The following is a 24,554-nucleotide window of genomic DNA, read 5'->3' as shown; positions in this document are numbered from 1 at the left end:
GATCGGGTCTAATCGGGTCTGACGCGCTTGCGTAACGCGATCGGGTCTAATCGGGTCTGACGCGCTCGGGTCTGACGCGCTCGGGTCTTGCTTTTCTTCGAGTATTTTCCATGTTGATGAGGGTGAGTACAAATGACTGATTTACAATAATTTAATTGTGAAAGTGCGCTTGATTTATCGTACAATTTCATTGGACCTCTGTGAACTACTCATCAATTTTATTGGTCTACTGTTACGAGGCAAAATGCTTACGAGGCGGCATGAAAAAAAACCATGTATTAGCCGCTCTGGATTAAAGGCCGCAGAGTTCAAAGCTGTTCAAAATGTGGGAAAAAAGTAGCGGCTTATAATCCGGAATCTACGGTAATTTAAAAGTTTTTAATTTTTAACAAATACATTAATTGGTTTCTCTCATCTCTGAAAATATATCAATTATCCTTGTTTTAAAAATATGTTTATTGTGATAGAGCTTGCATTTGCAGCCAAAGGACAATGCATTGTACAGTCCCGTCAATTAAACGCTAGCCTCAGGGCCCCATCACAGCTGCACGTGTGTTGGAGTGGATAAACGCTTGCAGTCCATCACTCTCTTGAAGAGCAAGATCAAACTAGACTGCAGAATGGATTGTGCATTGCTGCTCCAGGCTTTTCAGGTGTCAGCTTATCCACAAGGTCCGTCTCAATCTTTCCCCCTCTGACCACATAGATTCCCTTCCTAGATCTTGCTTGAGCTAATATTGCAAACTATTCTTCCTGTGGACTACTTTTCTCACCAAATTAATACAGTGGCAAGCAAAAGTATGGGCACCCCGGTCAAAATTTCTGTTATTGTGAATAGAGTAAAAGATGACCTGATTTCCAAAAGGCATAAAGTTAAAGATGACACATTTCTTTAATATTTTAAGTAAGATTACTTTTTTATTTCCATCTTTTCACAGTTTCAAAATAACAAAAAAGGAAAAGGGCCTGAAGCAAAAGTTTGGGCACCTTGCATGGTCAGTACTTAGTAACACCCCCTTTCGCAATTATCACAACTTATAAATGCTTTCTGTAGCCAGCTAAGAGTCTTTCAATTCTTGTTTGGGGGAATTTTCACCCATTCTTCCTTGCAAAAGGCTTCTAGTTCTGGGAGATTCGTGGGCTGTCTTGCATGCACCGCTCTTTTGAGGTCTATCCACAGATTTTCAATGATGTTTAAGTTGGGGGACTGTGAGGGCCATGGCAAAACCTTCAGCTTGCACCTCTTGAGGTAGTCCATTGTGGATTTTGAGGTGTGTTTCGGATCATTATCCTGTTGTAGAAGCCATCCTCTTTTCATCTTCAGCTTTTTTACAGACAGTGTGATGTTTGCTTCCAAAATTTGCTGGTATTTAATTGAATTCATTCTTCCCTCTACCAGTGAAATGTTCCCCGTGCCACTGACTGCAACACAAGCCCAAAGCATGATTGATCCACCCCGAAGCTTAACAGTTGCAGAGGTGTTCTTTTCATGAAATTCTGCACCCTTTTTTCTCCAAACATACCTTTGCTCATTGCGGCCAAAAAGTTCTATTTTAATTTCATCAATCCACAGGACTTGTTTCCAAAATGCATCAGGCTTGTTTAGAAGTTCATTTGCAAACTTCTGATGCTGAATTTTGTGGTGAGGACACAGGAAAGGTTTTCTTCTGATGACTCTTCCATGAAGGTCATATTTGTGCAGGTGTCGCTGCACAGTAGAACAGTGCACCACCACTCCAGAGTCAGCTAAATCTTCCTGAAGTCTTAGGGTTAGCAGTTGAACAGGGGTTTTGATTTGCCTTTCTACCAATCCTACAAGCAGTTCTCTCAGAAAGTTTTCTTGGTCTTCCAGAACTCAACTTGACCTCCACCGTTCCCGTTAACTGCCATTTCTTAATTACATTATGAACTGAGAAAACAGCTACCTGAAAACGCTTTGCTATCTTCTTATAGCCTTCTCCTGCTTTGTGGGCATCATTTATTTTAAGTTTCAGAGTGATAGGCAGCTGCTTAGAGGAGCCCATGGCTGCTGATTGTTGGGACAAGGTTTGAGGAGTCAGGGTATTTATAAAGCTTTGAAATTTGCATCACCTGGCCTTTCCTAACAATGACTGTGAACAAGCCATAGCCCTAACAAGCTAATTAAGGTCAGAGACCTTGGTTAAAGTTATCTGAGAGCTCAAATCTAATGGGGTGCCCAAACTTTTGCATGGTGCTCCTTTCCTTTTTTTCACTCTAAAATTGTACAAAACAAAAATAATACACTAATCTTGCTTAAAATGTTGAAAAGAATGTTTCATCTTTAACTTTATGACTTTTGGAGATCAGTTCATCTTCTACTCATGTAACTATTCACAGTAACAGAAATTTTGTCCAGGGGTGCCCAAAATTTTGCATGCCACTGTATATTCCTTTCAAATGAAAAGAGCTTAGTTTTCTGTTCTGCTTCACCTACTTTTCCTCTCTGAATAATTTTAAACTCCAAATACACATCAACCTTTCCTAAAATGCACCAGCTTTACACACTGGGCACAACAAATGACAGTGCAATGGACTGACCTTGTAAACTATTTCAACTGGTTTGCAGCGCTTAGCGCTGCTGAAGCAGATTCTGACATAAGTGAAACACCATTCTCCTTCAATGTTTTCTCTTGCTCATTGTATTTCCTTCTTTCCAACTAGCTGCTCTCTATTCTTACCGACCTAGTTGTAAGACAAATCACCCAAAATGGCTTCTGTTTACTGCTACACTGGAGAGCATCAGCAAGATCCTTTGGAACTTATCTGAAAACATGTTACGTTATACCTATACATTGATATCGTCAATTTCCAGTTGTTCTACACCGCTACTGTTCTCAGCCTCTCTATTGGCTGTGTGGTCATAGTGTTAAACTAATAAAGGTATTTTTTTCCAGCTATATATTATGCAACTATAGTACATTCTGAAGGACCATTTCTCCAAAATATTAAATGTCACCACCACCCCCAAGATATGCTGCCTGACCTGCAGACTATTTCTCTCAATCGTTTTGTTTTTATTTCAAATTTCCAACATCCAATTGGTTTTCTTTCAGGCAACTATATCAATCCTTCCTCATAAACTCCATTCCTGTGCATAAAGTTCAACTCACACTCTGGCCGTCACACAAGGTTGAATCTTGACTTTGGCATGAACATATACATACATGCACTTTAAGAATGGGTCCTAGATTTTAAATTTTATTTCAAAATTAGACTGAATTTTTATAGCCAAAGTTTAAACAGTGTTGCTCACTACTGATCTCCAAGAAAGCAAATCACAAAGATCTTGTGATCTCTAAAATGGATTTTCCCTTTTCCCATATCAGTTGCTGTCAAACGTCATTTCAAAAGGATCAAAAGGCCTCCAGCAAGTGATATTATCAATCAGGTTGGGCAACCAGGTTGGGCAACCAATGACACTGACGGATTCTCCGTGACAGCAAACTAGAAATAAAAAGCACAATTTTTAACTGAGCATCTCATATTGTGTGTAACAAAGAATGGAATATATACACAACAGATGGATAGAAACTCAAGTATCTCAACTATTTTAAAAAGCTGAAATTTATGATGTTTTGAAATACTTCTCCAAATTACAATGATCTTACATAAGGTTTATTTGGCTTGTTAAGTGGTAATTAAGGACAAGTATGCATTTGACAAAACAAAACAAAAAAGGTGCATTTTATCATAAATTCCTCATGTTTTCATGAATTTTAATAAATAATAATAGTTGCAAAACACCATGTAGACATAGTCAGAACATAAAAATTTATTTTCACTAGAGGGAGAATCCTGAACAAAGCAACAGTTTAAAGCAAGGGGCTGGTGACTTAATACAAAGGTACATTTAAGGTACATTTCAGAGTGTAGAGAATCTTTAAACTGGAGAACTATGCAGGCTAGCTCATTACAAGTACTTAAAAAGGACGTAAGATAATTATTTGGAAATTGATATAGAGGAGTTTAAGCCTGGGATAAATCAGCTATCTTCTTCGTATTGAATGGAATGGCATGAGAGACCAGGTGCCCTACTTCTGCTCTTTTTTCTTGAATACAGATACAGATTCTGGATTTCCGTGTTTAACTGCACACATGCACACTTTAGAAGTTGCTGTCGGTTTCATGCTATAATAATAAAAGATACTGACAGCTTTTCTACCTGAGCAATCACAAATATCCAGGCTATTAAATATAGCGAGCTAAGATGAATATAACCAAGGTAAAAAGAAATGGATAGTGAAAATGATTCCAAACTCCTACAGCAGTGTGAGCATACACAATCATATCCACACTCACCAGATGCTTGTTGATTCACTGTATCCAACGACCGCATGGCATCCAAGAGCTTTGCCATGTGACTTGATTTCTTGTCGTATTTCGGCCCACCAAGCATCTCGAGTTTCAGGCTCATCTAAAAGGAGGAAAGCAGAAAGAAAAAATCAATTGATAAGTAAAGGATGTTAATCCAACACAAAAACTGAACTACATAGATCGAAAACATTTCATTGCCTCATCCTCCTGGCATATTTGACAAGGTTTGGGCATCAATAAGATATGGGTATATAATCACTGAAAGGCACTTTCTGAGCAAAAGATGTTTCTGAGCAAAAACATCTAAACTCCAGATGTTCATGGATTACACAAAAAATCACGAATGTCCAGGAAGCTGCTGAATTGTCATTAAAACCCAAAAGGCCCATAGCGGAATTCTCTTGGGTATGAAATCCAACAGCCAGGATGTGCTCTCTTCTCCTTGCTACCATCACAGTGGAGGTACAGGAGCATGAAGACACACGTTTTATGAACAACTTCTATTCTTCCACTATCAGATTTCTGAACAGACAATGCACCAACCCATGAACATTACCTCACTATTTTTGCACTACTTATATAATTTTTAATATATATTTCTTTTTGAAATGTCTAATATTTTTAAAGTATTGCACTGTTATTCTGCCACAATTCAACAAGTTTCATAACATGTCAGTGATAATAGACCTCACAGATGTAACTGGTCAAATGGTGCAAGCAGAATCATCTGCAGCTCAACATCAGTAAGACAAAGGAGATAGTGATGGACTTTAGGAAGACTATGCACTGCTCAGTTACTATTGATGGTGAGGACATGGATGTGGTGAGGATCTACAAGTATCTGGGGGTGGACCTGGATGATAGACTTGAGTGGAGCACCAACACAAGAGGCTGTGTGCAAGAAGGGTGAGAGTCACCTCTACTTCCTGAGGAGACCGAGGTCATTTGGAGTGTGCAGGCCTCTCCTTCACGTGTTCTACCAGTCTGTTGTCACCAGTGCAATCTTCCATGAGGTGGTGTGCCGGACAAACTGGTATCAACACAGATGATGCCAACAGGATCAATAAACTGAATAGAAAGGCTGGCACTGTTATAGGAGTCAAACTGGACACACTGGAGGCTGTAATAGAGCAAAGGACTCTACAGAAAATCTGGCAATTCTGGAAAATGTTTCTCACTCTCTGCATGCCACCTTGGCTGAACAGAGGAGCACTTTCAGTAATAGAGTAAGACAAATGTGCTGCTCTAAAGAGTGCTATATGAGGTCATTCTTCCCCTTGACCATTAGGCTCTATAATGATTCAACTAAAGCCAGGGAAGTGATGACTCGTTCCTGTTAGACTGTTTGAGATAACTTATTTTTTATTCTTTCTTACTTCTCTTTTAAAATTTGTATATCTGTGTACTTGTAATGCTACTGTGACACTGTAATTTCCTTTGGGATCAATAAAGTGTCTATCTATCTAACTGATTGTAATGGAACACCAGAAAGTTGGGTATAGCAAATCAATAACCAATCGGGGGTGGGCAGATAAGTCTTCTAAAGACAATAGCACAGGCTTTGGCAAAAATGCCTGCTTCTTCAGAATAAATATTTCAAAAATGTTCAGGCTCTTTAACTAATTTGTCCTTTGTTTTCACTAGCTCAAAGCCTTGGCTCATTTGTATGTATGTATTTATTTATTGACATACAGCATGGGGTAAGCCCTTCGAGCTGCATTGCCCAGTAAGCCCTAGATTTAATTCTAGCCCAACTACAGGACAATTTACAATAACCAACTAACCTGCAAACCGGTAAATCTTTGGGATGTGGGAGGAAACCGGAGCACCTGGAGAAAACCCATGCGGTCACAAGGAGAACGTACAAACTCCTTTCAGGTAGTGACGGAAATTGAACCCCGATTGCTGGTACTGTAAAGATGGTGCTAACCACTACGCTACCATGCCGCACCATTCTTATGCCATGTTACCAAAGTCATTTTACCACATGAACAGAAGAGGCTCAAGAAGGGCTCTCACCACCATGTCATAAAAGCAATTAACAATGATCAATAAATAGACTTCCTCAAAGATATCTGCAAACCAAAATGTACAATTTAAAAAAATTAAATATTCTACCAAAAATGGATGTCACTGTTTACTATTTAAGATTATTCTGAGTGCATAAAGTTATTGCTACAAATTAATTAGCTACTACAAAAACAGAGGACAATTCGTACAGAGTATCTCTATAGGTAAGGGATTGTGCCACAGGCAGAATAGGGCAGCAAGTAACAGTCATGCTTACTTGACAAAGTCATGCTTCTCCATAAAATCTTCTGCTACCACACAGAACATTTGTTTGGCAAGGGGTATAAAGATACTTCACGTCAGGAGGACTGAATTTTTTAAAAGCCTCTATTTTTGAAGAGAGATTTGATACAGATTTGTGTGTGAAACAGCTGAAATTGCTAAGAAGTTGTTCTCTGTCACAGTAAATGTCTACCACAGTACAAAACTTACATATCATGCTGCCTATCGAAAGTAAGATACCATCAGTAAGATTCCACATTATTTATGATTAACAGAATATTGAACATCAGCAATATTTAAGCCAATGAACAATTGATTCATGAGGTACATTGGCAGCCCAAAATTAAACAAAAGCTATTCATTATTTTTTCCAATAAAACAAGGAATCAATTTGCAAATATGAGTTTTTATACCAAAATAACTCATAGAAACACACAAGTTATTTGAACTAGTATATTTTGGCAGTTTCTCTGAAGAGCTTGTCCAATTCATTTCAATCCTCTGTTCTGTGATAAAGGACTGTGAATTTACCCTTTTTCAATTATTATTTAAAAATCACCAATGAATATGCTTCCTTCAACCTAGGAATCCATTCCAGATCACATGGAGTAACTGCATACACACAAATACTCATTACACAGATATTTCATTACATCAGATATCTGTCATCTAGTTACTGGTGCTCACGTTTGTGGAATAATTCCTTGCCTTGTAGTATGAACATTTCCATTAAATCATTTTTTAAACTTTCTCAACACAATCTCAGCTTCCCTCATTACCTCACTTAACTGATATCCTGAACCTTGCTACTATGCTGGTAATTTATAAGAAAATTCATTTACCATGTTATATATCCCCTTTGCACCTTCAAATTTTATTAACCATTTAAAATAGTTTAAATATTACATCAATTCATTAAGGACATTTAGAGACAAATTAAAGCTTTGACAACATGAATGTCAGACTATTAGGATGCCTACAGATTCCAATCCATCTGGCAACCTGCTGGCTGAGTTTTAGTTTCCGCCTCTGCAGTTATTGCTTGCAACCTGCTCCATTTGGTGGAAAGGGCATGACAACTACAGGAAAACATTAAGAGAAATACAGCCTCGAAAGACAAGTTAGATCGAGAACAGGCCCAGGAAGAGGATAAAGTTAGACAGGGTTGGTTCTGAGTAACCACAGCACACAAACTCCATCTCAATAACAAGGCTACCTGCTGCTCAGTCCAACCAGTGAACACTGGCAATTATGCTTCCTGTAGACAATGGTATCTCTTGCTCTGCTCTCTTCTTCCTAATACTCCCTTTGTTCCACTGCATATTTAACATTGATAAATATAGCAAGCATTTGCTTCAATCAAGGACTCTGATAATGCGTCCCAAAGCCATAGTATGCTGCTCTGGTGGATTATATTAGATCTTACATTTAATTATAAATCAATGTTACCAGCAGTTGATATTTTTAAACTAATCTTTATGGCCATGCTCACATAACTTTGAAAACCTCAGATCTTTTAATCTAATCCATTCATCACTTAACAGGTTTAAATTACCTAAGCATCCTCTGGTGACAATTAGTAGCAGCCTCACCACAATGCTCCTCTATTTTTTTTTACAATTGGAATCTCTTTAAAAATACTAAATTTCAATTAGTATCAGTACATTAAATTGTTTTTAAACTTCAGCTGCTTTGAAAGTCATATCATTTCATTAGTAAATAAATTTAAAGCTGCCAATTAAACTTCAATGTTGGACCACCCATTGTCAATGGTATCAAGAATTAAAAAATGTATCAATAGTTAAAATACTGCAAAATTATTGTTTCTTAAATCAATCTATTACTTTAAAATATTATATAGACAATAGACAATAGGTGTAGAAGTAGACCATTCGGCCCTTCGAGCCTGCACCGCCATTTGGAGATCATGGCTGATCAATTACTATCAATACCCGGTTCCTGCCTTGTCCCCATATCCCTTGATTCCCCTATCCATAAGATACCTATCTAGCTCCTTCTTGAAAGCATCCAGAGAATTGGCCTCCACTACCTTCCGAGGCAGTGCATTCCAGACCCCCACAACTCTCTGGGAGAAGAAGTTTTTCCTTAACTCTGTCCTAAATGACCTACCCCTTATTCTCAAACCATGCCCTCTGGTACTGGACTCTCCCAGCATCTGGAACATATTTCCTGCCTCTATCTTGTCCAGTCCCTTAATAATCTTATATGTTTCAATCAGATCCCCTCTCAATCTCCTTAATTCCAGTGTGTACAAGCCCAGTCTCTCTAACATCTCTGCGTAAGACAGTCCAGACATCCCAGGAATTAACCTCGTGAATCTACGCTGCACTTCCTCTACAGCCAGGATGTCCTTCCTTAACCCTGGAGACCAAAACTGTACATAATACTCCAGGTGTGGTCTCACCAGGGCTCTGTACAAATGCAAGAGGATTTCCTTGCTCTTGTACTCGATTCCCTTTGTAATAAAGGCCAACATTCCATTAGCCTTCTTCACTGCCTGCTGCACTTGCTCATTCACCTTCAGTGATTGATGAACAAAGACTCCGAGATCTCTTTGTATTTCTCCCTTACCCAACTCTACACCGTTCAGATAATAATCTGCCTTCCTGTTCTTACTCCCAAAGTGGATAACCTCACACTTATTCACATTAAACACCATCTGCCAAGTATCTGCCCACTCACCCAGCCTATCCAAGTCACCCTGAATTCTCCTAACATCCTCATCACATGTCACACTGCCACCCAGCTTAGTATCATCAGCAAATTTGCTGATGTTATTTTCTATGCCTTCATCCAAATCGTTAACGTAAATGGTAAACAGCTGTGGTCCCAATACCGAGCCCTGTGGCACCCCACTAGTCACCACCTGCCATTCCGAGAAACACCCATTCACCGCTACCCTTTGCTTTCTATCTGCCAACCAGTTTTCTATCCATGTCAATGCCTTCCCCCCGATGCCCTGAGCTTTGATTTTACCCACCAATCTTCTATGTGGGACCTTTTCAAATGCCTTCTGGAAATCGAGGTACACTACATCCACTGGATCTCCCCCGTCTAACTTCCTGGTTACATCCTCGAAAAACTCCAACAGATTAGTTAAGCATGATTTACCCTTGGTAAATCCATGCTGGCTCGGCCCAATCCTATCACTGTCCAATGTAAGGTTCAAAGAAAGGTACATGCAACATTTTAAAACTAAATTCTATATGAACCAACATTGAATAAATCTTAAAGTGTAGACCTCCCTAAGCATTCCAAAGGAGGCTCCTTTAACAATGAGGCAATTGGCTCAAAATTCTCTTTTTGTAACAATGATTGAGAAAAACAGTATGTTGGTCAAAGTAGCAGGTGAAAAATCCTGCTCCTCCTCCATCAGTGCCATGGGACATTTTACATCCTGTCAACATAGCTGGTGCGTTAACATCTCATCTGAAAGACAAGACATTCATTTGTGTAGTATTCTCTGTATTCATTAAGTAATCAGGACTCAAGTCTCTACATTGAGACTTTGGGTGACACTGATTGTCATTAGAAGATAAAGTATCATACATTAATCTGGAAGCATTGTAATTGCATTCAAATATGAACCATAATTATACTTCATATTTTCAATTACTGAATATTCAAGTTGTCATGTAATATGGACAGTGCACTCTGGATTAATCCAGAATATAAACCATCTTTGCTTTTTTAATATAGTAGCCATTTATTGTATACTTCAACAAATCATTGCACCAAAGAGGATTATTCACCCACCTCATCTATATTGACTCCTTAAGGGCTATCAAAGGCTAACTTTATTCTCCAGCTTTTTAGGTGTTACGGTTGTTTGATTATTGGACTTCAAGTGGATAGGCAAATATATGTATATTTTCCCATACAATTAGTTTCTACTTATTCTCTCATCTCAGGCATTAAGTTCCAGATCCCCACCACACTCTAGGTTATAAAGCAAACATCATTTTCAGCAAAAAGATTAGAGATTGATTTTAGTTTCAATATTTATGTAGCAAACCAAATACTATTTTGAAAAGTGTAACGGCACCATGAAGATAAAGAAAATGTCTCCCAGTTACTTCAGATTAATCTATCAAATTTTTACTATTACTAATTCTTACCGTTATTACTATTTATTGTGTAATTATGCGGGTAGAGGGAAAACGATCCCTCTTGTGTTTCTTCATTACGTAGTCCAGCACTAATTGCTTTTAGTGGAATCTTTCTTTTCTTATAGGTTTAGGGTTATGAGTATGCTACTGGTTTGGGGGATGTGGGCCAGTAAAGGGGGGGGGGGGGGTAGGAGGTTAGAGTTAGGGTTAGGGATAGTGATAGGGTTGGGATGGAGATGAAAGGCTGGAGGAAAGTGGACGTTAGGGTTAGGGGTAGGGTTGGGGGATGGAGGAGGACCTGATGGTGAAAGCTTTTGCCTATCTTGCTCGGGGAGCAGTAGTTCTGAAACACCATCTTGCTGTATATCTATCTGTGGATGGGGTAGGGTACCCCTTGAGTTAGTCTGCCTTTGGGGTGGCGGGGGGGGGGAAGAGTCTGTAATGGGGTTGTAAGGGACTGTACAATTTTCAAAGAAGACATATCTTCCCTGCTTTGTGTAATTTTCAATGATCTCTTTTGTATCTGGGTACATGGGAGTACCTAGTCTGGATTAAATTAACAGGGAGAATAATTGTCCTATCCTCAACACTCTAATTTTATAGATCCAATCAGTATATTTAGGCCTAGTTATTAGGCTTCGACCATTTGAGGAATAGGTTTATTTTTACAAACTTGGACCAGTTGGGGTGTAGAGTTGTAGATCAGTTCATTGTTAGTTTCCAGGCAGGCCAAGGATCTCCAAAGACTGGATCCCATGCTACTGGAAATGTCTCCTAACAAATCTGTTCTGGACTTCCCTTATAATATTACTGAGATGTCCTGTAAGTCTGACTCTTTAGACTTTTCTTTTGTCTGTCCCCCCCTATGTATATGATATTGTATTGTTTACACTGAATTGCATCTCCTGGCCTTCATGTGTGGCTTAGCTATTAAGCCTGGTGGAACTGTTTCTATTGACAGAAGGGGCAAAAGTGAGTTGCTGGTGTCTTAAATCCAGTCGCATCAGGCAGATGGGGGCTGTCAGTCGTGGTTGGCAGCTAAGGCTACGTCTACACTAGAGCGGATAATTTTGAAAACGCCGGTTTCACGTAAAAACAACAGGCGTCCACACTATGTATTTTTAAAAATATCTCTATCCACATTGAAATGGAGATTTCGGCAAATCTCCTCCTCCTGCGCATGCGCAGGACACATCTACCAAAAACAAGCGACATGTTTGGTGGCGAATCTCGCTGTAAAATTGCGCGTTTGTGTAGTTACAGACTAGAAAAACTTAAAACGACGGACAGCTGTTGGCTTTCGCGCAGGAGAACTTAAAAGTAAAAAAAAAACAAATACTGGAGAATACGGAGGCAACTGACGGAGTTCACGGGCAGATTGACCCGGCTGACGACGAACATTGAAAAACTGACTAACTCTGTTGCATTAATAAAGCACCTTGTTAAATGTATAAAACATTGTAAGGGAAGTCCTGTCAGTGTTATCTTGTATTTCCATACAATGTTACATTAGGCTGTTACACATCTATTGTCAGAGAAGTACTTGCATAAATAGGTAAACCAGCTTCATACAAGCAAGGACAGAAAACAAGGCAAAGTGAGTATACTTATCTATTCTGTAAGTTATGGGTCAAAGTATTTGGTGAGCACATTTCTATCTTTTCTGGCGTCAGTTTTGTTGTCATCTGTTCTGAAATTGTTAGGTTGCGTTCAAGAAAACAATGAAATAGCACGCTGCCGGATGACAGCGTTTTCAGAAATATCCAGTTACCCCCTCCACACTGATCCGGCCAATCCGGCGTTTTCAAAAATACACACTTTGGAGAGCATTTCTGAAAAGCTCTGGTTTCGGGGGACGAAAACGCCATTTTAGTGTGGACGTAGGGTAAAAACAAAGAGAAAAAGCTTTGGTTACAGATTTATCCGGTGTAGTGTGGACGTAGCCTAAAAGAAGGAAAACTCTGAGCTCAAACCTCCAATGCCTTGTGGCTATATCCACTCATGGGGAAGGCTTCAGAGTAAACCCAGAGGTTTACTCCAGAGCTGGAGTCCCTAATACAGTCCTATGTTGAATTCAATGTCGACTGGCAACTCCTGTGACACTGCTGGTATCAAACTGTATCGCACTCTGCTGTTCCTTTAGGTTCATCAATTGTGTGGAGAGGGGGGAGCTTGTTACATGGGTAACAGCTTGCTCTTCATGTCCTATCACTCAGGCTTCGGTATGTAGACAGCTAGGACACAATATCTACATCAGTCAGTTCATCATCTGACTGATAAAGGCCCTCACATCTCACTGAATTGCATATACTAAGTTATGTTGTTCACAAGGTATCCTTTGTTCTACCAGGGCCTACTGTCCAGTAGCTCTGTTGCGTATGCTTTCTTAAGTGTTTGCATGGTCTACAATTCCACCCCACCCCCCACCCACAGTTTGTGGCTGCATGTAATTTGGTACTGACTAGTACGTCCCTCAAGTTTATACCTCTCTTAAAAGCGGACATTATTGTACATTGACCCAGAGCCCCCTCCACCTCTGCCTTAAGTTGTTCAAAGTGGGTTTTAGATGTCCCGTGGTCTTGTTATCATTGGCAGCTTGTGTATTGCCCTGTTCTGTGGTCAGAGATTTATGAGGCCTTTCAAGAAGTCAGATTTGATGTGCCTTAGTTTCTGTCTACTGTAGCCTCTGTCTGAGTGCAGTGAAGAAGATGGCAGCGGCCTGCTGGAAGTTCACCTTCCTGGTGCAAATGCAGTGAAATTGGGTCAGTTGCGATTTGATGATGCCCCTGAAGGTATGTTTGGGATGGTGGCTGGAATAAATGATCATGATGGTGCCAGCGACCAACGCAATGTCCTTCAGTTCATGAAACTACTACTTTTTTTATTAAGTATACTTCTACTACCAATCTGTGTGCGATTTGGAACCGGTGATTTACCTTTTGGTAATATGTTTTTAGGCCAAGTGAGCGATTTGCTACTTTTGCTGCCTTCAAGGGAATTCAGCATGTTTGAGACTAAGGTTGAGAATGAAGTATTTGATCTAATAGTGGAGTATGAACCCAAGACAAGATCCATTACCCACCAATCTCACCAATTAAAGCATTGAGTAAGATTGAAATCAACAAGGATGAAAGCAGGAGGCAAGTGTGTGTTCAGCACTGTCAATGTACATTTGACCGGTCTCCCTCTCCTTCTCACTGCTGCCAGAGGAAGGTGCAGGAGTCTTGGGTCTTGGGCAAGGTTTGATTGGCGCAGTTTGTGGATTGGACTCGTTTTCAGAGGACTCTACAGTTCACGTTTTATGCAATTCTAGTTTCACTTATTTTATATTGCTTTTTTGCATGACTTTGATCGGCACACTTCGACTCAGACCGGCTCTGCAGTGTGCAGTCAACAACTGGCACAATGCTAAATTGAACTGAACTACACTGAACATTCCTGGACTATTGCGAAAGACTCTGTGATTCGATTTTTAATATTCCATGTTATTTGCTATTTTTTTGCTGTTTGTGCAATTTGTTCTTTTTTTTATGGGTTGGGTGTTTAATGTTTTCTTTGAATGAGTTATATTGTGTTATTTTCTTTCATGGTTGCCTCCCGGAAGACAATCTCACGGTTGTACACTACGTACATACTTTGATAATAAATGTACTTTTGTCATTGAACTTCTATACACCACAATTCTGTGGAATCCTGTGTTTTGAGAATAGCCTCTTGCCCTTTGCTATCAGGTATCTGAATGAACCATGAACCCATAAAAAATACATTTTTGCTGCCTTTTTGTACTTTTTTAAACATTTCTTATTGTAACTTATAGTAACTTCCTATGTATTATACAGTATGGCTATGCAAACAACAAATCACACAAAAAAACATTAGTGACAAATAACCTGATTCTGATTCTTACTAAGATTGTTTGCCAAATTACTTCTCCCCAAAACAAATGGAAATTTACTTTTATCTTACTTGCTTGTAAATCAGCTGCTCAACCCATAGCACTTCGTGCAATGCAAGTTTAAGAGAAGCTTCTCATTATGTTCACAATCAAAACCAGGTTCCTCAGATTTTCAGTAAGTATTCATCTTTTGTTGGCACGTGGCCTAGTGGATAAGGCGTCAGTCGAGTGATCTGAAGGTCACTGGTTTGAGCCTCAGCGTGTTGTGTCCTTGAGCAAGGCACTTAACAACACATTGCTCTGCGACGACACCGATGCCAAGCTGCTTGGGTCCTAGTGCTCTTCCCTTGGAGCCATACAACCCTGCCCAGGCCTGCGCCCTGGAAACCTTCCAAGGCGCAAATCCATGGTCTCACGAGACTAACGGATGCCTATTATTCGTCTTTATACAAGGTTGGGAGAATAATTTATCTGTAACATTGCCAAATGCAACTTAAAAGCTCATTTCAATCAGCAGTGTAAGCGTGCTCTGTGTTACATATCCTCAGATATTTATTAAAGGCATGATATGAACGCAATAGAGGTTTATCTTCAAAGAAAATTCTAGAAATATGAAAAATAGTAGGTTAATATCAACACAAAGAGCACACTTAAAATATTTTACTGATCAAAAGTTCTAAAAAAAAGTCTGCAATTACAAATAAGCTTCCAATTCTTAAAGAACGGATCAGACACATGCCAACTTCCTTTAATGTAACATTAACAAGCTTCTATATTTATGAATGTGTTTCCACGATTAGCTTATAATTTTAGCAGTAAAGGAACTTTAATTACTTTTAAATGCAGACTCCTACTTGAGCTCTTGCTATTTGAGTGAGAGACTCCACTCCTCCCAGTCTGCAGCAGTTTACCAAGTACTTCAATCATTACATTTTCATTCAGATGTAAACCACCTTAACTTTATCAGTCATGAATGTGCTATGCAATAAGATCAACCACCGTCTTCAAAACGGATTCCACAGACTTCAATAAACATGTGCCAGTCCTTTAGACAGTACTTGATTAAGGATGACATTTGCTTTCAATTCCAGTTCTGTGGCTAACATCTACGGTTATCGTGGGAGTTACGAACCTCTTCTGTGGAAAGTGTGGCTTGTTAGGTGGTCTGTTCCTCTTTGCACAGAGGTTTCTATGTATTTCCAATACTTGGCCCCGTGGTTCCCAATACCCACCTTGAATGTTGTCTTATCCACTTAAAATTGTTATGGGTCAGGGGTTCTGAGGAAGCTTTAATCATTGTTCAGATCCTATGACAGAGATCAGGAACAGTATTTGTCCCAGTATTTTTGTGCCAAGAATATAACCAATATAGACAATTGGTCCCAATGATAGGGTTTTTGGCCTGGGAGAAAGGGCACCAATATTGGCTTATTTATCCTTCAAATGAATTTAGCATACATGCAGATCCACTGTTGATGACATGTTTCAAGAGCCTTGAAGTGACTGCTGTAAGTAGTCCAGGTCTGAGATACCTAAAGAAGAGCAGGAATTGAATACCCTGCAGACCACAAGTTTTGTAGTTGGTCTGAGGTCTTGATCTTCAAATATTGTTTCCCTCAATCAACCAAAACTGTGACAGCGTTTTGAAGATAGTGGCAGCTGAAATATGCAAGTGGTCCATGTTTTCCAGGATTTCATTGTGAAGCTTCATTATTAGTGTGCAGCAGGATTGAGACCTTGGTTTTGCAGCTATTGATCAAGATCCAACCTTTTTGTACATTTTGGTGAATGAGCAGCTTAGCTCCTACAAGCATCTGCTGTATCGTAGTTTAGCTTGGTTCTGGAGCACACTGGCTGCACAGTTTCCTATTAATTCTAAAGATCAGCTCCACTTTCATGGGAAGCGTATTGAATATGAGTGCAACACTACAGCAAGATAGGTTGAGAAATTTGAGGAAATAGCATTATAGCACAGAAACGGGCAATTAGGCCCATCTAGTCTGTGCTGAACTGCTCTTCTGCCTAGTCCCATCTATCTGCAGAAATACTGTTGTCCTCCAAACCTTTCTCATCCATCCACCTATGTAAACATCTCTTAAATGTTACAACTGAACTCCCATCTACTACTTCTGCTGGCAGCTTGTTCCATAGTTGCACCACCCACTGAATGAAGTTTCCCCTCAGGTTCCTCTTAAATATTTCACCCTAAACCTATGACCTCTAGCTCTAGTCTCACTCAACCTGAAGCGAAAAAGCCTGCAAGCACTCACCCTATCATATCCTTTCTAATTTTGCACAGCTCTTCAAGATCTGGCCTCATTCAAAATGACAGAGTGTTGTTTGACACCAGTCTTCACTGAGATTTGTTCTGTTATACCCCTGTGGATTAGTAACATGGCTTGCATGCCATTGGATTCAAGGAGGAGTTGAATTTCTGTGGGCAGTCATATTTGAGAAATGTTCATAGACCTTTCGATTGGCAGTCACAGGCTTTAGTAATGTCTTTAGTGAGGTTACACACAAAGGCTGGTGCTTTGCTTTGCACTGTTCTTGAAGCTGTCCTGTAGAGAAGATGATGTGGATTAAGATTAATGGAATCCACACTGACTTGAGAAGTTGGCCCTACAGTCAGAGTAGAATTTTTCCTTGGTCTCACCTGTAGCTTACAGGATTGCAACCTGAGCACCATCAGTTCCATGTTAAGAGCGAAACAAAGTGTTATAGTGACCTTCTTCCTACCGGCTCCTCCAGCATAAAATGCAGACAATGTCTTTATCTTTAAGCAACTCATTTTCCTGCTGGACATCAAAATGCTTGAGTTCTGAATTCCTGAGCTATCATTACAGAAGAGTGTTCAGAACTGCTGCCAGTGGGATTGTTTACAAGAGCTCTTATTTTTCAGCTCCCACAAAGGCTTCAGAGGGCAATGGGGACCAAGACAACTTGAGACTACACATGAGCATTAAAAGACATGTTCAGGTGTCACTGAATATAGGCACACTTGCTTGAATATCTACACACACCATTTCAGGCAGAGCAGCCCATGCTAATTGCCTTCCTCCTTACTACCATGTAATGTTTAGCATCACTGGCCGGGGATGAATTTCTCCACACAAGTTACGAAAGAAGCAAAATGCAAGTTAGGTTAAGTTTTCTCTCCTGCTGTCCCCCCCCCCCCCCCCCCACAAGGATGACATTGCATGTTTCATTATTGTTTTTCTGCTAAACTATGAAATGCTGAAGAGAAAATAGCTTAACAGAACGAATACATCTAAGTTGAATCATTCTGCAATAACTTGAGATACAAACTCCACATTTTCAAGTTGGCAACTGCAAAAGCAATAAATGCAACAAAACAAGATGTGCACTCTGCCACAAAGTAATGGTACAAATTTAAAATACAGATGCTTAGAAACAGCAGCCATAATATAGTTCCAGCCATAAGGTTTCAAGTCACCATGCAATTCAAAAGTTATGTAAATTCAAAACTGAATAGCTAATAATTTAAGATGCATGATGCAAAGCACCAAGCAGAATTCAACAATGCACAAGTTTTGGAAATACTTTATTGCTGAAGCAAAAAGTAAAAAAGGCAATTCCTAGTGAACATAAGTAAAAAAAATACTAGGCATGTTGAGCATGCTTCACTGAATGGGACAAATCAGACAGAAAACCATGGCAGCTCACTGAAATGGTTAAAGTAATGATCTCAACATCCTTGTAAAAGCATGGCAAATGTCGGCAACATTAAAGAATATATCTTTTTTGGAACAGCATTGACATGTTACCTGAAATGCCCAAACCACAACAATAATTTGAGATCTTTGTCAAAATATACTTTCAAGGCAAAACTGAAGTAATAAAACAAAGAAAAGGGACACTGAAATCTTCCCATCTTTCCATTCAAGTGCATTGATTGAACAAATATGAAAAAATCTGATTTCCCAAATATTTTTGTGTAGGCAAAATAGCCTTCTGAAACAGATCTCTAAAAAAATCTTACAATCCATTTCTCTTTAACATCCCCCCTTCATCCCTCCTCAACTTATTTTGCTTCACCATTTTCATTGCCCTGGTTTTGCTCTGCATTCTAACAATGCTATGTTTATTTCCTTTTCAGTCATATTTAAGGATTTCTGTGTTACTTTTCCCTGCACAAGAAATGAATGCAGACATTCTTAACTGCATTGCTCTGGTCTACTCAAGTGTAAAGATGACTATAAATTGGTCCATTGTCACAGGCAGATAAAATGGGTAAATACCTTTGAAAGTAAAAACTTAATTGGGGGAGTTGCAAAGCAAGATATCCAAAAATAATTATTTGTAGTAAAACAGTTAATTAGGCCCTTAAATGAAAACAAACAAAGCAATGGATTCAAATAGCAGCAAAGTTATATCAGAATTTTGGTAAGAACACATAAAACTGCAGACACACTTATCAATGGATTGCAGAGGATTTGAGATGGCGTCCAAGATTTAGAAGGATGACAACAAAATCAAGGAGGGTAAAACTGTCAGCAAAGATCAAAACATTTGAGATTATCATCTCTGATAAGGCAGATTGTAGGCAGTGGTCTCTAGCAGAGACAGGGTGACTTAATATCAGCTCAAAAAGCTCATTTATAATCTTATATAAATGTGTATGTGTAGAAGCCATAACTGCAATTCCCTCACTTTTGTGACTGACATCCCCATCTCCAGCCAATGACCCAGTCTGATCCCTGAGGTCTCAAATTCACCTTCTCCTCCTCAAGGACTCTCTCTAGCTCTGTCTACCATTAGTCCATTATTAACTTCTTTGCTGATGATGTGCCACCCCAGTAATATTTCACACAATGCCCTGGGGGCTCAGGGAACATTGCTTTGGGTGAGGGGAGGGGAGAGTAACAGATAAAAACTAGTCACAAAATAAATGTTGACACTACTATCACATGTAATATAATGCTACTTTTGTGACAAAAATTCTAGGGCATAGACTTTTAATAAAGTAATATGGGATCAGCCTGAAAATGTTATTTCCATTTGTCTTTCCACGGGTGCTGTCCAACATGTTGAATACAACCAGAATTTTCTGTAAATGACACAATTTCTGGATCAAAGGGTGAATAGTTTGCTTCCCTGGCTATTTATCTTCTCTTTCTTTAAGTTAATCACAATGCTTAAATAAAATTTAGATATTGCTTGAAGTGATCCTACTTGCTTGCATTATATGAAAATATTAACCATCATTTATGTAATAGCTTTCCATATTGCAATGCTTTACATCATGACAGCATTGCCAGTCCCTTTTCATACAGAAGTTAGTTGGAAGGTCTGGATTGTTACAGTCCAGCATTTTTTATGCTCTCAGCAACAGCACCTACATGCATATGCATGTGGTTTTTAAACCAGATAAAGAGATCTCTGCAAATGCAACCAGATTCTCTGCAGATATATACTCTATTGAGCAACAAAGCACTGAAGAGGCTAAATGGGCTGGTCCTGAGGCTCTGGGAATACATTCAACCGCCCATACCCATTGTCATTCAAGCAGATCACAGCTGATCACTTTGGAGTTAATGTTACAAAAGATTTCATCCTTTGATCTGCTACAATTTATCCTAGTACTATGGTATTCCGATATTCACACAATGTTCCAAACTGCACAGGCACCTCACTACTCTCATTTAATTACTTCAGGAAGTACAATAGACAATAGGTGCAGAAGTAGACCATTTGGCCCTTCGAGCCTGCACCGCCATTTTAAGATCATGGCTGATCAACTACTATCAATACCCGGTTCCTGCCTTGTCCCCATCTTCCCCACCACCGATGTCAGGCTGACAGGTCGATAGTTCTCTGTTTTCTCCCTCCCTCCTTTCTTAAAAAGTGGGATAACATTAGCCATTCTCCAATCCTCAGGAACTGATCCTGAATCTAAGGAACATTGGAAAATGATTACCAATGCATCCGCAATTTCCAGGGCCACCTCCTTTAGTACCCTAGGATGCAGACCATCTGGACCTGGGGATTTGTCAGCCTTCAGTCCCATCAGTCTTCTCATCACCGTTTCCTTCCTAACGTCAATCTGTTTAATTTCCTCTGTTACCCTATGTCCTTGGCCCATCCATACATCTGGGAGATTGCTTGTGTCTTCCTTAGTGAAAACAGATCTAAAGTACTCATTAAATTCTTCTGCCATTTCTCTGTTTCCCATAACAATTTCACCCAATTCATTCTTAAAGGGCCCAACATTGTTCTTAACTATCTCCTTTCTCTTCACATACCTAAAAAAGCTTTTGCTATCTTCCTTTATATTCCTGGCTAGCTTGCATTCGTACCTCATTTTTTCTCCCCATATTGTCTTTTTAGTTAAGTTCTGTTGTTCCTTAAAAACTTCCCACTCACCCTAGCTCTGTCATACTTCCTTTTTTTTTTTTAATGCTATGCAATCTCTGACTTCCTTTGTCAACCACTGTGGCCCCTTCCCCCCTTTGAATCCTTCCTTCTCCGGGGGATGAACTGATTTTGCACCTTGTGCATTATTCCCAAGAATACCTGCCATTGCTGTTCCACTGTCTTTTCTGCTAGGCTATCCGTCCAGTCAACTTTGGCCAGCTCCTCCCTCATGGCTCCAGTTTCCCCTGTTCAACTGCAACACTGACACCTCCGAGCTGCCCTTATCCTTCTCAAATTGCAGATAAAAACTTATCATATTATGATCACCACCTCCTAATGGCTCCTTTACTGCAAGATCACTTGTCAAATCCTGTTCATTACATAACACTAAATCCAGAATAGTCTTGTCCCTGGTCGGCTCTCGTACAAGCTGTTCCAAGAATGCATCCCGTAGGCACTCTACAAACTCTCTATCCTGTGGTCCAGCACCAACCTGATTCTCCCAGTTCACCTGCATGTTAAAATCCCCCATAACTACTGCGACATTACCTTTGCCACATGCCAATGTTAACTCCCTATTCAACTTGCACCCAATATCCATGCTACTGTTTGGTGGCCTGTAGACAACACCCATTTGGGTCCTTTTGCCCTTACTGTTCCTCAGTTCTATCCACACAGACTCTACTTCTCCTGACCCTATGCCCCCCCTTGCAAAGGACTGAATCTCATTCCTCACCAACAGGGCCACCCCACCCCCTCTGCCCACATTTCTGTCCCTACGATAGCACGTATACCCTTGTACATTCATTTCCCAGGTCTGATCTCCCTGCAGCCATGTCTCCGTTATCCCAACAACATCATAGTTACCCATTCGCATCTGGGCTTCAAGCTCATCCGCCTTATTTCTGACACTTCGTGCATTCAGATATAGAATTTTTAGCCCATTTCTCCTTTCTCTGTTTGAATCGCTGCCTATTGTGCTTAACCCAGCTCCCCGAACTCCCATCGGGCTATACGCCCCTAGAATTTTGTTGTCCTTCCTAAATTTACTTATTCTTTCAACACATTTAACTCCATGTTCTGTCAGACCATCCCTCTGTACATGTGTCCTCCTTATCACTTGTTCCGCTTCACCTTTCTCTATTACACACTTAATATTCCGGAACCGTGTAGTCCCCACCTGTCCTTTATTTTTCCTCTCGCTATCTTCTCTCACATTCTGGATCCCTGCCCCCTGCAAATTTAGTTTAAACCCCCCCCCACCAAGAAGCACTAGCAAACTTCCCTGCAAGAATGTTAGTACCGCTCCAGTTCAGGTATAAACCGTCCCTTCGGAACAAGTACGCTTTCCTTACAAATCATATGCATGTGCGTGTTGTTGAAAGACAACATAAGTGCTGGACTATAATAAACAGAAATTTTCAACTACCTTCTGTAATAAACAGATAGTGGTTATGCTATTTTGTTATAAAGCATTGCAAATTGGAAGGGTATAACAATAATGGTAAATTCTTTAATATAATACACGCAAATGAGATCACTGCAAATTTTTATTCAGTGTGATTAGCTTGAAGGAAGAAATCAAACCCTGTTTAGAGTAATGAAAATGAATGCCTTTCAAAAGGCTACATATGCTCAACATTTACTCAATTGAATCAAATTGTTTTTAATTCCCCAGGGAAATTGAACTGGATAGTGCTGGGCAGGGAGCAGTGAACCAACATAATTGTTTAGCAAGATACATTATTCTTGGGTTGCAGATTACTGCAGTTATGTAGCTATGAATGTTAACGCTCAGTTTGTGCTTTAACAGACATAAGAGCTGGATAACTGGCACCTGAGTTGGAGATTGTGTCAGGAATTTGGATACCATCCATAGTAATATTCTAACTTCTCCTAGGTTTTTAAAGATCCAGTCGATTTAAAGATAGCAAATGTAACAAGAAAATTCAATAAAGGAAGTCAAGGACTGGTAAGAATACATGGGAAAATATACAAGTCTGTCTTGAGTTGTCAGGAAAATAGAACAATCCACACAAAAAAACACAGCATCAAGGCACATTAAGAAACATAGCTCTAGGCTGCTCCAGTATTCATTATTCCCACTCTCCCCTTCCCTTCGCAGCCTATCATCCCCTCACCTATCATCACCCATTAGATCTTAGCCAGTGTAAAAAAAAAGGTGGGGAAGGGATAAACATCTCCCCTCTTTCTTTCCAGTCCTGATGAAGCCTGTCGGAAGTCCCTCCATAAATGCTGCCTGACCCACTTTGTTCTTCCTGCTTTTTGTGTGTTGCTTCAGGTTTCCAGCATCTGCAGTCTCTTGTGCCTCCATTTTACAAAAGGGAAATCATGTTTGACAAATCTTGAGATTTAAAGATAGATCAGATGCAGAGCACTTGAATTTTTCTAAAGCACATAGGGAAACAATGCACAAAAGATTATTGCATAAAATAGTGCTTTTGGGGTTGGGGAAAATAATAGCATCAAAGGATAATTAGTTAAAAGACAAAATTAATAGACTGGACAGGTCATTTTGAAGTTCACAGCCTGTTACCAGTGGTGTGGCAATATGATTAACACATAAAATGACTGAATGTACTATATCCAATTTCCTACTTATAGAAGGCTAGCTGGGAAAATGAATTGCAAACTGTTAACATCAAGATATAGACTGATTAATTGAGCTGAATAGGAGGTGATAAATGGAGTTTAAATGGGAAAGTAAGAGTTTGGTTTGATAGCAAGAACATAAAAACATAATATTTTGTAGAAAAAGCAGAGGGCTTAGTTATTTGGTGTACCCATCTACAAAATTCAGGGCTCTGATGAGTGTGGAATGGTAAAGAAGAGCTGTTATGGTTTCTGCTTGGTGAGACAATGTGATTAGTAGAGGCTTGCCAATTCACCTATGGAATGCACAGCTTGTACCATGTGGGAATATCACATCACTTCCCACGCTGAACAATTACAGGTACAAGAAGTGTCATTAGATGAAGATTCAGCAACACCCAATTTTACTGCAATCCATCCACGATGCTGAATATAGCCACAGAGAGAGAAAAAAAATCACACTGCACAGAACCTTGGCATATTGAGTCTATATTGACTACCAAACACCTATTCATGCTAATCCCCTCTACTATCCCAACATTTCCCATCAACTCTCCTCAAATTCTACTGGACTGGAGCTGTAATACAGTACCTCTGTTAGCTGTGCAACTTGGAACATTTTGTGGATAGCAGATTTCAGGAGATAGTCAATGGAGTACAAGCAGAGAGGCACTGGGCAACCAGGAGACAGGCAAGAAGGAAAGGCAGGTAGTTCATGAAACCCAAGGACATCTTAATCTTTTAACAGTAACTGATGGGAGAGAAGGTTCCCAAGGAAGTATAATCATGATCACAGCAGCATAAGTAGCTCAGCAGTACACAAGCAAGACTTATAAAAGTATCTATAATTCGGGGAGCAGAAGCTTTTGAAGTCAGACATGATTCCAGGATGGAGACGCAAGAGAGACTAT

At 39.7% G+C, this 24,554-nt stretch overlaps 1 protein-coding gene across 25 annotated transcripts in view; it reads right to left on the bottom strand.

Annotated features, from left to right (window-relative positions):
* The window catches only part of c2cd5 (C2 calcium dependent domain containing 5), a 127,425-nt gene that overhangs the window by 48,196 nt on the left and 54,675 nt on the right, over nucleotides 1–24,554 (bottom strand). For all 25 annotated transcript variants that reach the window (XM_073066102.1, XM_073066103.1, XM_073066081.1 and 22 more), the window contains one exon: nucleotides 4,321–4,435. In XM_073066102.1, coding sequence (XP_072922203.1) covers nucleotides 4,321–4,435 — 115 coding nt within the window. The remainder of the gene's footprint in view (nucleotides 1–4,320; nucleotides 4,436–24,554) is intronic.

Source organism: Hemitrygon akajei, chromosome 14, assembly GCF_048418815.1.
Source record: "Hemitrygon akajei chromosome 14, sHemAka1.3, whole genome shotgun sequence".
NCBI lineage: Eukaryota > Metazoa > Chordata > Chondrichthyes > Myliobatiformes > Dasyatidae > Hemitrygon > Hemitrygon akajei.
This window is presented reverse-complemented; position numbering and strand designations above follow the sequence as displayed.